The sequence below is a fragment of the Scophthalmus maximus genome, chromosome 17 (genome assembly GCF_022379125.1).
Source record: "Scophthalmus maximus strain ysfricsl-2021 chromosome 17, ASM2237912v1, whole genome shotgun sequence".
Taxonomy (NCBI): Eukaryota; Metazoa; Chordata; class Actinopteri; order Pleuronectiformes; family Scophthalmidae; genus Scophthalmus; species Scophthalmus maximus.
The window spans coordinates 6717590-6732632 of NC_061531.1; the positions used below are offsets into that span (position 1 = coordinate 6717590).

The following is a 15043-nucleotide window of genomic DNA, read 5'->3' on the forward strand; positions in this document are numbered from 1 at the left end:
GTGATGGCGACCTTTGGATACACCTATTGGACTCGGTTATGATGATCTTAGTGAGGATTTGGGATGATCCCCTGTGCCTCCGTCAGTGTGTTGGCCCGTCGTGTTTCAGGAGTGACTATTTTGAAATGTCACGCGCCTGATGTGTAACGAGCGAAACGCGTGAGTTGATTTGGAGTCAGTTAGTGCATTCATAATCCAAATATTCTGTTTTTCCACACAGTGCATGTGCGCACAAGGCACACAGCTGGGTCCTCTCTGCGATGTTGCATCACTCTTCATGGGGCCATTTAAAAGAAACCCAAATCATTTTGTGAACTGGTGCAGCGTGATAACGCACTGATCAGTCACGGTCCCCATGGCTGGAGCCTTGTCATTTGGAGGAGGAGAGCTGAGAGCGCCGCCTCGAGTCTGGAAAGGGAAACTGCCTCTGAAATGGAATTATGGTTATTAATAATATTATTGTTATTATTATTATTTAGGTTAAAAGCAACCACACAGCCTCCATGGACCCAGTGCTGTTCACTCCATCGTGTCCAGGAGGTGGCCCCTGGCTTACGGACCCGTTTCCCCTTGTTCCCCTGCATCCACTGGATGAGCCCACATTACTTAGATGATAACCTCCTTACATGATCTCGTGCTGCCAGTCTGCAGGCAGGAGGATTTCATCATAATAATAATAACAACAGGAGCAGCCTTTGGCCAGAGCAGGAATCTAACGCCCGGGGCATCAGAGACAAGCACGCGGACCACAGGGCTGGCGTGTGGTGACAGAGCTGAGTGGTGTGGCTCCGTCTGGCAGCACGTCACCAAATGTGTGTGTAGCCGCACAGGTGAACACAATAGATGAGCTTTTTTTAGAAGAGGGTTTATTGTTTGTGTGTGTGTGTGTGTGTGTGTGTGTGTGTTTGCATACGGAACAGTGTCAATATCCATTCGTGTTGATCCGGCCTGTAACAATATCATTTCCCTCAACAGACCCCTGTTGCCTGAAGTGAGAGAAAACAGTTTGTGCAGAGACCTGAGGAAAATGTTTAATATGCGGGGGCTGTTTTCAATTACACTGTCAGACTTGTTTGATGTTTAGATGTTGCATGATAGAGTTGCCGAGTCCATTAATCCATTAGTTGATCTGCAGCACATTGATTGATCGTTTCAGAATTTTTCCAAGTGCAAGTGACAAATATCCTCTCAAACGTTATCATTTGACGCTCTTTGTCTCATTTTCAAAATTGTAAATTGAATATATATCTTCAATTTTTTTCACTGTCGATCAGACAAAACAAACAGTACAGCAACATTACTTTGGCAGGAAACTGCGATCGGCATCTAACACTGTTTCCTGATGTTTCACAGACCAAACAGTTGTTCGATGAATCAAGAAATTGATCATCACAAAGCACGTTAATTGCGGCTTTATTTTGCGTGACGACGGATGTAATGAAATACAGCCGTCCTCTGCCAACTTTTTGGTTTTCAGTTCACTTCATATCAAAAGAATGATATTCAGTAGCATATTATGAAGGTTAATGTCAGCTGATTTATTTAAAAGAACTAAATCGACTTACTGTTACGGTGATCTGGGTAACTATTCGACACATCTTGTAGCGCCTCAACCAATAATTATTTTGATATTGATTGATAGTGCATCTATTATTGGACACAGAGCGAGTGTGTTCCTTTGTCTTTTAATTGATTAAGAAATTGATTGTTCAGTCTATAGATATCAGACAATAGTGATAAAGACCCATTAGTATACTAATTGATCTCCTCTTCTCTTCTGCAATGTGCAGTAATATTTAATGCAGCGCCCGTCATTGAATGCAGAGCTGCCGTCTCACTGACCTTATCTGTCACTCTGTGTCTCTTATTTAAGATGCTTCTCACACATTCACACACAACACACAGCAATCCAACTCTGACTCTGGTCACTTCCACTAAGACACTGACAGATTTTCTTTTTTAAATTCTATCCTTTCTTCTTTTCTTGTTTTTACATTTATATTCTGTTCCTGATTCCGTTTCCTGTTGTTTCCCTCCACAGACCCTCATCATCCGAAGGTGTCCTGCCTCTCCTCCAGTGCGTGTCTCCTGGATTGTGTTTAATATGCACAGTCTCAAGAGTGTGTAGCTTGTAGAGCCAGTGTGTGTGTTTATATATATATATATATATATATATATATATATATATATATATATAAATATATATATGTGTGTGTGTGTGTACACCTGACGTGAAGAGATGGGTTCAGTGGGAGCAGAGCGCCGCAGGCCCACGCCGGCCCTGACGCCCGAAGAGAGGGATATGTGGCGGGATGGAGGGAGGGCAGGATGGAGGGATGTGGGGAGGGAGGGCTGGAGAGAGGGAAGAGAGAGCGGCGTGGTGCAGAGCTACAGCTTCGACTCGTACCAGCTGGAGGAGGAGGAGATCAACAAGGATGCCCCGGAGCGAGGAGTGCTGGCTCTGTCTGAACCCGGTGAGGGAGTTTCTGTTCTGCCTAATCGTGTGTGTGTGTGTGTGTGTGTGTGTGTGTGTGTGTGTGTACTGGCTTTATAAATGGACAGACAAAAAGCCCAGGAAGCAAGGAAGGAAGGAAGCAAAGAGATAAATGTATAAACAACAACTATTAATCAACGAGAATAAAAAAAGAAGACCCCGTGAATACACAGATATCCTTCTCCCAAAACACACGGAGCACAGTGTGTTTAGATACTCAGAGAGATAAATAGTTGGTTCCCAGTAAACACCTCTGTCATGTAATATATCAAGTGGAGCATCACATTATACTCTGAAAGGAACTGGATACCATGAAATACTGAGCCAAGTATAGTACATGATCACAGCTGGGGTCTCCTCATAATTCCGGAATATGATACCATATTCCACGTTTCTAGTACATTTTGTATATTTTATGCCCAGCTAGTATTGTTACCTGTCACCAACACTGTATTGGGAGGGTAGTTAAAGTTCTACAGTCGAGTTGGATGGTGAAAGAAAGGCCTGTACTGCATGTTTATATATCCCAGAGCAGAGTAGTTGGAAGGATCGATTCTAACAATCTGTCAAAGTGGAAAAAGACAAATAACCAACAAGAAGAAATGTAGCTTCAGTAAATTCGCCATGAAAGAGAGACAGCTCCCCCCAGATAGACCCTCCCTCAGATGCCCACAGAGAGGCTTGAGGCGTCAACAACCACTTTCTGCTAACATGTCCGAGAAAGGTTGAACTTTGAGGAATGTTAAATTCCCGTTTCCACTCTACGAAAATTTCGGACACAAGCTAAACTCCAGCTGCTAACATAATATGGCAGAATATGTCCGTGTGGGCTTTAGCATTGTCTGCGTGTGTTTGTAGATGATGGTGGAGTGAATGAAAATGGCTGGGGGGAGAGAGGAACTAAGGAAGTGTATGTGAAACACAGCAGGCCTGTTCTACAGAAAATTGCTGTGTTGCCTGGTTACTCAGGTTGAACAAGGGGCGCGTTAATCAAATCAGAAGAGACCGAGGACACACAGCCACGGCCCCTAGATTGTCTGAAACCCTCGCCGCTTCCTGTCACCTCTGTCTCTCTTCCCCCTGGTGCTGTCAGTCTCCGACCCCCATCTAACCCCAAAAATCTAAAATAATTGAACAAACGAAAAAAGGGAAAATCCTTCTTAAAGCGCTTCTATATTGTCGGTGCTTTGTGTGTCTTCATTGGATTTTGTGCTTATCTTCCTCTGTTTCTTTGGAACAAATCTGCCGCTGTAAACGTAACCTGCTTCCCATCCTATATGTCAAGGTTTTGGGGGGGTTTTTTACCCCAGAAACTGCAAACCAAACAGTAGACCCGATGCAAAATAAAGTCATTAAAACATATGATTATTATTCATAGGAAATTCATGTGGATTGCTGAAGAGCCAAATGCAGGTTATTCCCCATCAACCGATGAGCAGCGAGGTAATTGATCAACCCAGTCACAATTATAATAAATTAAATGAACCATTAAGATGTTTTTCCCCCTTCAGTCTGCTGAAAAAATGAAAATGCTCAAAAGTCGTTTCGGGGACATTAACAGTAGGCTCAGAGGATTAGGAAAGGATTATAGACGGTTACATGAAGATCCACTCTTTAACCATGAAACAGAATCAGCGGCAATACACAGACGTTAAGGTTTTAACTTAAACTACTTATGCAGCCAACACCAGTGACTCATCGACAATTCCTCTGATCTGTCTTTCACCGGCACAACAGGAACATGGTCCTCTCCGGCTTTAGCTGCACAGCCACATTCGTCCTGATTAACTTTGATGAACATCCAGTGCATTGGTTCACAGGCCTAATGCAAATGTTAAGGAGTCAATTTTACCTCTCTAAACCTTGACCCTCCGTCATTCCCGTTCAGACTTTGAGGAGCCAATCCCCGACGACCGTTACCATGGCATCTACTTTGCAATGCTGTTGGCCGGAGTGGGTTTCCTGCTTCCCTACAACAGTTTCATAACTGATGTGGACTACCTGCACCACAAGTTTGAAGGTATAAATGTGCAGAAGCACAAAAACCTATAGAGAATGCAACATTCATATCCAGCTACCCGGAGTCACGGCTCGTGTGTGTGTGTGTGTGTGTGTGTGTGTGTGGGGGTGTCAGGCACGTCCATAGTGTTCGACATGAGTCTGACATACATCCTCGTGGCTCTGTTGGCCGTCATCCTCAACAACGTGCTGGTGGAGAGACTCAGCATGCACACCAGAATCACCGTGGGTAAGTAGAAGTCAGGGACCTGCTCGCTGACTAATCTCTAATTGTGAAATATTTCTCATTATAGGAACTCATAGTGTTTTCTGCTGTATGAACGGCCCTCCGGGTACCTCGGGGCCTGTCAGCGCAGAGCAAAAACGGAAAAGGCAGTGTGAAGAGCGATGGTTCTCCTGTGTATTTCTTTTATTCATAAACTGTTTCAAACAAACTTAGAAAAAGAGGAGGAGCTCTCTTTAAAGAGTCTGTGCTTTTTTGCTTTACTTTTTCTTATTTAGAATATTGCATCATCCTCAGTTTTTTTTTTTTTAAATTCTAAATATTATTAAAGTCACCATGCTATTTAAGTAAACCATTCACATGTGAGTGTGCACAACTAAGCAGATTTTACATCAGGTTTGTAAGACACTTAATGATTAAATTAGGCCCCAAATGATTCACTTAATTAAATATTCATTTTTAAAAATGACTTTGCAGTGTGAAAAGGTATATGAGTACGACACTAATATTGGAGATTAACAAAAAGAATATTAAATTTCTTGAGACGACCTATATCATTGTTGTGCAAAGAAAAAGCGTACTGTATGTTCCCCAAGGAGAAGTTGCATATCTCTGCACCGTGTACGTATAAGTGCAACGGTTTCACTGCTGAACCGTCTGCAGCTCAAAATAGCCCTGCTTGCATCCTTGAGGAAATGTCTTTTGAAGTGTGTTGTCTGCACAAGAGCTCGTCTCTGGAGAGGATCGGACCTCAGTTCAAAGAGATGCTGCTCGCTCGCCGGCCCGGCACCTATCAATATGTGTTCGTTGCAGACACAACATGACCCAGTTCAGTGATGTCTCCTCTCTCTCTGTCTGCCTGTCTGTCTCTGTGGCTGCAGGTTACATCTTCGCTCTGGGACCGCTGGTCTTCGTCAGCGTCTTTGATGTCTGGCTGGCGAAGTTCACCACCAGACAGGCTTACATCATCAACCTTGTATCAGTGGGAGTAGTAGCGTTCGGATGTACAGGTACTGCTAATGCTTTTCGATCCGACTCATCTATCTATCTATCCATCTATCCATCTATCTATCTATCTATCTATCCATCTATCCATCTATCCATCTATCTATCTATCTATCTATCTATCTATCTATCCATCTATCCATCTATCCATCTATCTATCCATCTATCCATCTATCCATCTATCCATCTATCCATCTATCCATCTATCCATCTATCCATCTATCCATCTATCCATCTATCCATCTATCTATCTATCTATCCATCTATCCATCTATCCATCTATCCATCCATCTATCCATCTATCCATCTATCCATCTATCTATCTATCTATCTATCTATCTATCTATCCATCTATCCATCTATCCATCTATCCATCTATCCATCTATCCATCTATCCATCTATCCATCTATCCATCTATCCATCTATCCATCTATCTATCTATCTATCTGTCTATCTAACTGCCTTCAGCTCTACAGAGCTTTTTAGTGTTTCCTTTTGATATTACAACTTAACAACGTTTCGTTTCACTCGCTTCATTCTCAAAAACTTCACATCAGCAGCAGAAACCTGTTTTCTGCAAGCACTAACAGCCTGCTGTGCCTTTAGCCACCTGCCCAGCACCGAATGGCGGACAGAGAACAAATTTAGGAGCTAGTTGGTGAACATATTAAAATAGAGTATTTAGCAGCAAAAGAGCCAGACATTTCCCTCAGAAATGGATTGAAACAAGAACAGAGATTCGAGGGAGAGGGTCTATTGGAGTTGCCTTCAGCTGGTGGCCGGAACACGTGGCAGCCCATGCGTAACGCCACCCATTGGTTTATGAACTGCCATTTTGAAGATTTATGGGGAGTCCCTTGCAGTTCATATGAATATTTAATACTCTGGGTATCATGCAGGAATCGATCTAATTGGGATAAAAATAGATACCGTGTAGCCTCAGGAGTTACCTTAATATAAGAATAATTCAAACCTCTCTGACACAGTCACCATATGAAATCATAGAAAAGTCGGACTAATTGCGGGGTTATTATTACTGGATGGTGATACTCTGTAACTGTTCATGATATTCTGTCGCCTCCTGTGCTGCACGTATGCATATGGAGTATAGTGTAAATGTGTGTGTTGTCAGTCAGAGCTCTCAAATGAACAGGCCGTGGTGTTAGGACAAACACCAAGACAGCAGAGGCTTGAGTCGTCGGCTGCTGCAGAGGCGACCAGTAACAGTTTAATTAGTGGAGGTCCGGAGGTCAGAGCCGCTTCTCGCGAGTGGTTTGTGGAGGTTCAGGAGGTGGTGCCTCTCAATGAAGTGTTGTTGTTACAGTGTTGGCTGTTAAACCAACTGTTTACACTGATAGCCACTTTCTTCTTCTGCCTCCACAGTGCAGCAGTCCAGTTTCTATGGTTACATGGGGATGCTGCCCAAGAGGTACACGCAGGGAGTGATGACTGGAGAGAGTGAGTTCACACAGGCACAGGCGAAGGTCTCCATCTCGTATGTTTCAAGGAACATTTCGCTCATTCTCGCTTTCGACTCTCTCTCTCTCTCTCTCTCTCTCTCTCTCTCTCTCTCTCTCTCTCTCTCTCTCTCTCTCTCTCTCTCTCTCTCTCTCTCTCTCTCTCTCTCTCCCTCTGTATTCGCAGGTACAGCCGGCGTGATCATCTCCCTGTCCCGCATCTTCACCAAGCTGCTGATCCCCGACGAGAGGAGGAACACGCTCATCTTCTTCTTGGTCTCCATCAGCATGGAGATGCTCTGCTTCCTGCTTCACCTGCTGGTCCGGCGCTCCCGATTCGTCCGCTACTACACCAACCACGCGCAGGGCAAAGGGCCGGGCAAAGGTCCTGACCCGCGTGACAACAACGGGACTGGATACCGGGTCCACCACGATGTCACTTCAGAGGAAGTAAGATTTGTAAGTCTGTGGACACACTCCTGACTATAGTCTACAAAGTCACTAGCATGGCTGTGGACTTGTTTTTGTCAAGTTTTTCATTTGAACTCGTATAAGCGTTGAGGTATACGTTCTGCATTGTGGTGCGAATTATGAAGATGTTAGAATGCTACTGTCAGGGCTCAGAACTTTAGTTTCATGCAACTCCATTTCTTGTTATGAGTGTGTCAGTGTGAATGAGGGCTGTATTTGTGTGTGTGTGTGTGTGGTTTTTAAAATGCAAAAAAATCCTTTTTTTAAATCAGGCTTAACTTTGGGCTGCTCTTTGGCTGCCACTCGCAAAAGGGAAACATTGGGAGAGGAAGAGAACAGGATTACGTTATCGGGACTGTTGTGGGTGATGCAGGGGGGAAAAAAGGGGGACAGATGGAGTTTTAGAGAGAACAGGGGAGGCTGGATCTCCTGTTAATAGAGAGCAAGCGAGGAGGGGGAAGTGAGGGCAGATTGCCAAGGGGAGAGAGAAGAGGGACGGATCATGACATAAATTTAAGAAAAAATGGAAAGAAACCAAAAGTGAGCAAGAGGAAGGGAGAGGACACAGAGCAGGACAGCAAGGACACAGGAGAGGAGGAAATTCTACTCTGTGGTCACGCTTGAAGCAGCACTTAGTAGCCTGAGGACATGGAGCTAATATTCCTCATCACACCGTGTGTGTGTGTTCAGAGCCTTCAAAGGAAAACACAGCACCTCAGGCTGTCTTCTTTTCATATGTGCGTTTTTGAGTTCTAACGCTAACACAAATGCATGTATGTGAGGGAAGCCCCCTGTGTGTGTGTGTGTGTGTGTGTGTGTGTGTGTGTGTGTGTGTGTGTGTGTGTGTGTGTGTGTGAGAGAGATGTTTTCTTCATCTAGGGGCTGATTCAGGCAGCTCTTTGTTCTGGTTGCCCAGGGAAACCAAGGCAGTGCTCGATAATCAAGAAGAGTGGTGCCTTCTGGCAAGACCCCCTAATCAACTAATGGATGTGTGTGTGTGTGTGTGTGTGTGTGTGTGTGCATGCGCGTGCGTGCGCGTGTGTGTATAATTGCTTGTGCACATCTGACACTTGTGTGATGTGCATATGAAGTGTGTTTGGAAATAAGCATGAATAGAAGGATGTGTCTATTTGTCTGGATAGAAATTAACTGTGCGTGTTTGTAGGGTATCCTCATTGTGTGTGTGTGTGTGTGTGTGGCTGCTGGGCTTCTCTGTAGTCCACTCTGCAGTCACACTAACATTGCCTCAACCTGCAGCCACTCACGTCCGTCCTCCCTAATAGCCGCTGCCATAAAAAGCTGATGTCATGCAGCCAGGAAGTCATTATCAGTGAAAAAAACAACAACCCCAGAATGGACGAACGCCCCACCACTGCTGGAGGAACACACTGCTGTGTATTCACCCCGAGTGTCTTCTCAATGATCCGTTAATGTCCTTGAAAAAGTTTGAAGATGCCCTCATGAAATGAACAACACAATGATGAACGTTTCCTCATGCGATCATGTGAAGAGTTAATATAATGTGGACACCGTTTGTTGTCTTTTGTGTGTTTTATTTGAAAATCTGAGGAAAAGGTATGTGTGTGTGTGTGTGTGTGTGTGTGTGTGTGTGTGTGTGTGTGTGTGTGTGTGTGTGTGTGTGTGTCTCTGTCTCTTCAGGGAAATGGTGGGACGGGACCGTCCTCTACAGAAGAAGGCGCTGAGGAGTTTGTCGGCGGCACCTATGTTCGATTTGATGCTCCGAAAGCCAAGATAAAGAGGAGCTGGCCTGGAGTCCGCGGTAGACTCCCTGTCTTTATTTATCTTTAATCCTATATTCTCACTGCTCAATTACCCTCTGACTCTATCAAATGGACATTTTAAATGCATCTTCCGGTGATTTTTTGGGGGAAGAGGGCTCAGTTTGCCACTTGCTGCTCAAACTGAGGGTTTTTCAAATGCTGCCCTGTGTTGGTGTGTCCTCTCGGAACAGACATGATCCTGCATCGATACGTGGTGTCCCGTGTGATCTGGGCGTACATGCTGTCCATAGCAGTGACCTACAGCATCACTCTGTGTCTGTTCCCGGGCCTGGAGTCAGAGATACGCAACCCCACCCTAGGGGAGTGGCTCCCCATCCTCATCATGGCCACGTTCAACATGTCGGACTTTGTCGGCAAGGTGACGTTTCGGAGCTCACGGCTTTACGGTCAAACCACTACATGCAGATTAATGTCGAGGCCATTTTTCATTCCAAATAATTTGATGACACTTTAATTCTACCATTGATTTTCTGTCTGCTGTTACCATTTTATGAACATTGATGCATTGAGTTCTATATGCAAAGAAACAGAGACCCCTTTTTTGTGCTTGTTTTAAGATTATGTTCGTGACTAGCTGTTTTTTTGCCCAAACAATTATTGTATAGTTTTGAGATATTTAATTCACAAAATGGAGGCTACATCACAGGCTTTCAGTTGGAACTAGGGTAATTTCAGTGGCAGTAGAAGGTGTTTTCCTATTTCTGTGTTTTCTGGGAATGGGAGGATTTTACTGGTTGCATCACATAATGCAGAAGAATCTAATTTTAGGAGATGAAGAGGTGGTACATAATGCAATTGCACCAATAACTTCAGTGTACAGATTGGGTCTACTGCCCCCATGTGGCTTAAATAGTTATTGACGTCGCTGCACATATATCTGTTATTAACACGGTTTTATACTCTTCTTCATTTACCTTCAACTTCATTCTTCTTAGTTTGTAAGTATTTGTAATTCCCCGACCTGTCCTTCTTTGTAGGAATGCTTAGCTGCAGGTTTTTTAATCTCTGATCCATCTTTGTAGAAAGAAACTAAACTGATTTGCAGACTTTAGCTTTTGAGTCCAATGAGTTAAGTTTTTGTGATTACATTTTTTATTTATCATTGCTCTGGCAAACCATTAAAGGTGTAATGCTCACATATTGTTAGAAAATATGGAAATGAGTCTGGGAGTCAATTGTAATTCAGGCTTCTCTGCACTGCAGAAGCTCTTGAAGAGACATAGACACATTTTAACCTTGTGAAATTATTGAAGGAGTCGCCCCATTTATTAAACCTGAGCATATGAAAACTCCAGTCTATCTTTGGATAATTGCTCAGAGGCTTTATCTGAATATTCAGAAATGAAACCTTATCCGGCGTCCTTAAGTCCTCATTTTGACTGTGAAGGGGAAATAGTTGGGTTCGGGAAGTTGTTTTGAATCAATGATTTAACATTGACCTCATGGCAAATTTAGTATTTTGCTGAAATTGAGGGGGAAAGAGAGATAAGGAGAAGAAATTTGAATAGAGTGGGGGGAGATTTATTTATTGCACTTTCTTCCTTGTGGCTTCCCGGTGAAGCTCCATCAGCTGGACCCCCCGCAGCATCACTTAAATATGCCCTGCTCCTCAGATCTTGGCGGCTCTGCCGTACGACTGGTCCGGAGGCCGCCTGCTCTTCTTCTCCTGCCTCAGGGTGGTCTTCATCCCCCTGTTCGTCATGTGCGTGTACCCGGCCAGCGCGCCCATGCTGTCCCACCCGGCCTGGCCCTGCCTCTTCTCCCTCCTGATGGGGGTCACCAACGGATACTTTGGGTCTGTGCCGATGATCCAGGCTGCGGGCAAAGTGCCGCCAGAACAGAGGGAGCTGGCAGGTGAGTTGTTAACCTCAGTTGCAATTGAATTAACCGTATGTAAATAGACGTTGGCAGGAATATTAGCTTTGACACATTGAAGTGATGTTTTTTTTTCTTCATCCAAAGATAAAACAGATCTAAAAAAATAACATGTCAAATTCTAAACTGCTCATGTGATCAACAGACAATAAATGAACACACTGGTTTCATTTCAAATCATTGCAAACTGCATATCTCTTAGTTTTCACCTTATTCTCATCTCTTTGATAGAAATGTTGCTGTTTTCACAATTCCCTGGTGTTTTATGTACATATATTAATCTAGGAATCTAAACATAGCAATCAAATAATGAATTGGTTTAATCTTTTGTTTAAAAAAAAAAGAGATAGTGAGTTGATTGATGTGCTTTATATGTGCTGTTGAACAACATTGAGACCACATCATAGATCAGTCTCACTTCACTACTGGTAAACTGGGACTGACTCACTCTGGACGAGCCACTTCTCTCTCTGCGTCCGCTCTACGATCATCGCCTTCTCTCTGCGTCTCTCCTCAGGAAACACCATGACCGTCTCCTACATGACCGGCCTGATGGTGGGCTCCGCCGTGGCGTACGCAGCTTACAGCTTCACCGCTCCGGGAGCAGCAACGCACTTCTCCACGCTCAGCGTACACACATCTGCCAACGGTACAGGCTACTGAATGTCTACACACACACACACACACACACACACACACACACACACACACACACACGCACGCACGCACGCACGCACACACACACACACACACACACACACACATTAAAACACGCTCACAAAGACATTGAGGTGAAACACGCACACATGTACGCACACCCGCAGCCATTTACTGTCATACGACCCTGGAAGGAGAAGCAGCACAGACTGACGGACCGCTGACCGACGGATTCCCCTTTGTCCGAATCATGCTTCCATTCGGCTCATTGGCTCCATGAAGTGGGATAAGAGGCCAAGAGTGAAATGTAGCGTCGCGGGAAATGATGTAAAACAGTGAAATGTAGCAGATTTTTTCTGAGCTCACTCATTCTCCAGCCCTGGCGATCCAGTGACCTTCACGTGTATCGCTGCGCTGAACTTCCCCCCCCCGGGGGTGAAGAACACGAGCTGTGCACCTGTCAGCCTTATGAATGTCTCACAGCGTCATTATCGTCTGCATGCATGTGCGACCACACCGCACAATGTGAGGTCAAGTGATATTTCACAGCGGGGGGGAGACGAATGGCTCACAGTTTTCAGTCGGGCACCTCGAGTCTTGGATACATTTAATGATTTCTCTGAAGTGTTGCTGTTTAAAAATAATAGAGATAAGATGTTTTTTCTCGTCAGATGAAAACGTGAGTTCCACCCGTGGCAATTTGATTTAGGTTATGTGATCAAAAAAAGGTGACACTGAGAGCGACCCAATGGATTTACAGTCGCACACACTCCATATGAATGTATGTATACGCCCCTGAGTTGACAGGAGGAGAAAAAGAGAGGGGATGTGATATGGACACACATATTTAACATGTAAGTAGAGATAACTGAACCCGTTACCGCCGAGACACAGAATTAGAAAGTGTATTTTCTATTTAACTTTGTCCTGAAGGGAATCGCAGAAAACCTGCTGTGATGACGTACACCTTCCCTCAGCAGAAACGAGCTGAGGTCCTTCCACTCCATCTGCTCTGTCGCTGTTCAGCTTGTCTGTCTTCGGTTGTATTCATTTTCCTTTTTGTTCTCATCAGCCTTGTGCGGTCTCTCTGGGAGAAAAATGAATAATGTAAAATCTTTTCGCAGTTATGATGATTTTTCTGCATTGTCACCGGCAGCTGCTCTTCCCTGTTGCTCTGATGCTCAAAGAGGAAGGGCAGATCTCTGAGGACGAGTACAGAACGTCGGTGTGAGTTTTCATGAATGGTCCGTGTCCCTCTGAACTGTGTCCGTGCTTAACGTCCGTGTAACGATGTGGGGATACTGGGGGGGGGAGACAATTAGTGCCAAAAGGTTTGCGTGTTTCTGGTCCGTGTTAGTAGCTGAGTCGAGAGTTGTACATTTGCAGAATTAAAACGCACACTCAAGGCAGTGGAGAGCTTCAGATTCAGATTCAGCAGAGTTCAGTCTTTAGACATAATGAAGAAAAACAGGCCCGAGTGTAAAAGGCCACGGAGAGCACTACATTCTGTTGGTGAGGGCTTGAATGGAGCGCTGGTTAAAAGAATGGTACGGGAGCCATTTGGGAGCCAAGCTCATTGCTGTACGTGTGTCCCGCCGTGCCAACGGTGCCACGCCGCCCCGGGGCCCCTCTGCTCTCTGTGAGCTGCTGTTGTTTTTCGTTTTTGTTTTTTTTAAAGTTATTTTTGCTCAGATCGTCTCATTGGAGGACATGAGAGTCTCTACGCTCCTGTTCCTCTCTTTCTGCGGTGGAAACGTCGGGGGCCATTTTGAGAGACGGGAGATCCCCATTTTTATAAATGCACCAGTTGAGGCTGCAGTCGAAACCACAAGCGTAGTTTTCCTGGAAACCAGCATAAGTGAGTCGCCATCGCTACAGCCGGTTTACACCATGAGCTGTTCAATGGAGAAGAACAACAACACACTTTGGCTGTCTAAAAAAAGCCACTTTAAGATCTTATAAATAATCGACCCTTTTAATCTACTGATCTAATTTTCTTTTCACTGGCGATGAATAATTTATAACTCCAGGACATATTTTTGGCATTAGCCGACACGTGTATCCACAGTGACATATGATATTGACATATGATGAGTTGAACAGCCGCATGTGTGATCACCCAAAGAGATGGAGCGAGCCGGCTGCAGGGAGAGCAGCGAGGAAAGATGATCATGAGGTGACCTCCCTGATATGAGATGGAAATTGATTCTGGAGTTTGTAGGGTTATTTAAAAAAAAAAAATTTACAGCTGGGGAATGACATTCACTTTCACTTCCACTTTATGGAAGCATAACTTTTTTATTTCACCCCCATGGTCTAATATTTGTCATCTTGCCACGTGACTTCCTGTTTTTTTCTTCTTCTTCCATATCAGCCACAGTTGAGTGTGATAACACTCTTTTTTCTCACCTCCAAACAGCATGAGGAATCATTTCATACGCACTATTTAAGACTGCACACTGTGAAATATCAGTACGCTGTTCATATACTGTATCATAACACATTTTGCAGATGATATTCGTGAGAATAGTTTCAGAGCTTTAGTCACTCACAGTAAAAGAATCGGTCGCCGTGAAATGACTCTGGCCGTTGATGCTGGTGTCATTATCGCATGGTGGCCGGGTGTAATAAATTTAGAGGAAAATCCATATGAATATAACTTTTGGAGTCATTATTGCACTGATTCCTGCCTGGTTTCAGAAGAGATCCTATGATCTTCATGAGGTGAACCAGGATTAGAGGCGAGTTATTGCCATTCAACTCTCAATGTTCATGTCCAAACATTATATATTTATGACTTTCAATTTATCAAAATGCAACTAATGTGACGCTTTGAAACTTGCTGATTTGTCAGAGGAGGCGCCAAATTCTCCAATAATGTGACGATTTTGTTTTGTTGTACATAAGATAATGGATTTTTCCTCAAAAGAGTCTGTTTGTGCCCAAAGTTGTACCATCAAGCAGCGCTAAATAAAGAGTTGTGTACATCTCCGTGTGCTGTTGCTATTTCGGCTGTCACATATTTACATGGAAGGAGAA

General features: G+C 44.2%; 1 protein-coding gene across 3 annotated transcripts; it reads left to right on the forward strand.

Annotated features, from left to right (window-relative positions):
- The first annotated feature begins 2224 nt into the window (after positions 1–2224).
- Positions 2225–14995, forward strand: slc29a4a (solute carrier family 29 member 4a). Of its 3 annotated transcripts, none has more exons than XM_035616363.2 (11): positions 2373–2474; positions 3873–3937; positions 4383–4514; positions 4629–4742; positions 5618–5746; positions 7126–7200; positions 7387–7658; positions 9330–9450; positions 9643–9830; positions 11086–11326; positions 11865–14995. In XM_035616363.2, the coding sequence occupies exons 2-11, from the start codon at positions 3880–3882 to the stop codon at positions 12008–12010; spliced, it is 1476 nt and encodes a 491-aa protein (XP_035472256.2). In that variant the 5' UTR covers positions 2373–2474; positions 3873–3879; the 3' UTR covers positions 12011–14995. The 3 variants fall into 3 exon arrangements, with proteins under 3 accessions (XP_035472255.1, XP_035472256.2, XP_035472257.2); XM_035616364.2 differs by having other exon boundaries at positions 7387–7649; XM_035616362.2 differs by lacking the exon at positions 3873–3937 and having other exon boundaries at positions 2225–2474.
- Positions 14996–15043: the final 48 nt, after the last annotated feature.

What these genes read in the sequence shown, in the direction of transcription:
- slc29a4a (XM_035616362.2), top strand. Translation starts at nt 2,240, where the DNA reads ATGGGTTCAGTGGGAGCAGAGCGCCGCAGGCCCACGCCGGCCCTGACG. An exon ending in GCTGGCTCTGTCTGAACCCG is followed by an intron (nt 2,475 to 4,382) that starts GTGAGGGAGTTT and finishes ATTCCCGTTCAG; the next exon opens with ACTTTGAGGAGCCAATCCCC. An exon ending in AGTAGCGTTCGGATGTACAG is followed by an intron (nt 5,747 to 7,125) that starts GTACTGCTAATG and finishes CTGCCTCCACAG; the next exon opens with TGCAGCAGTCCAGTTTCTAT.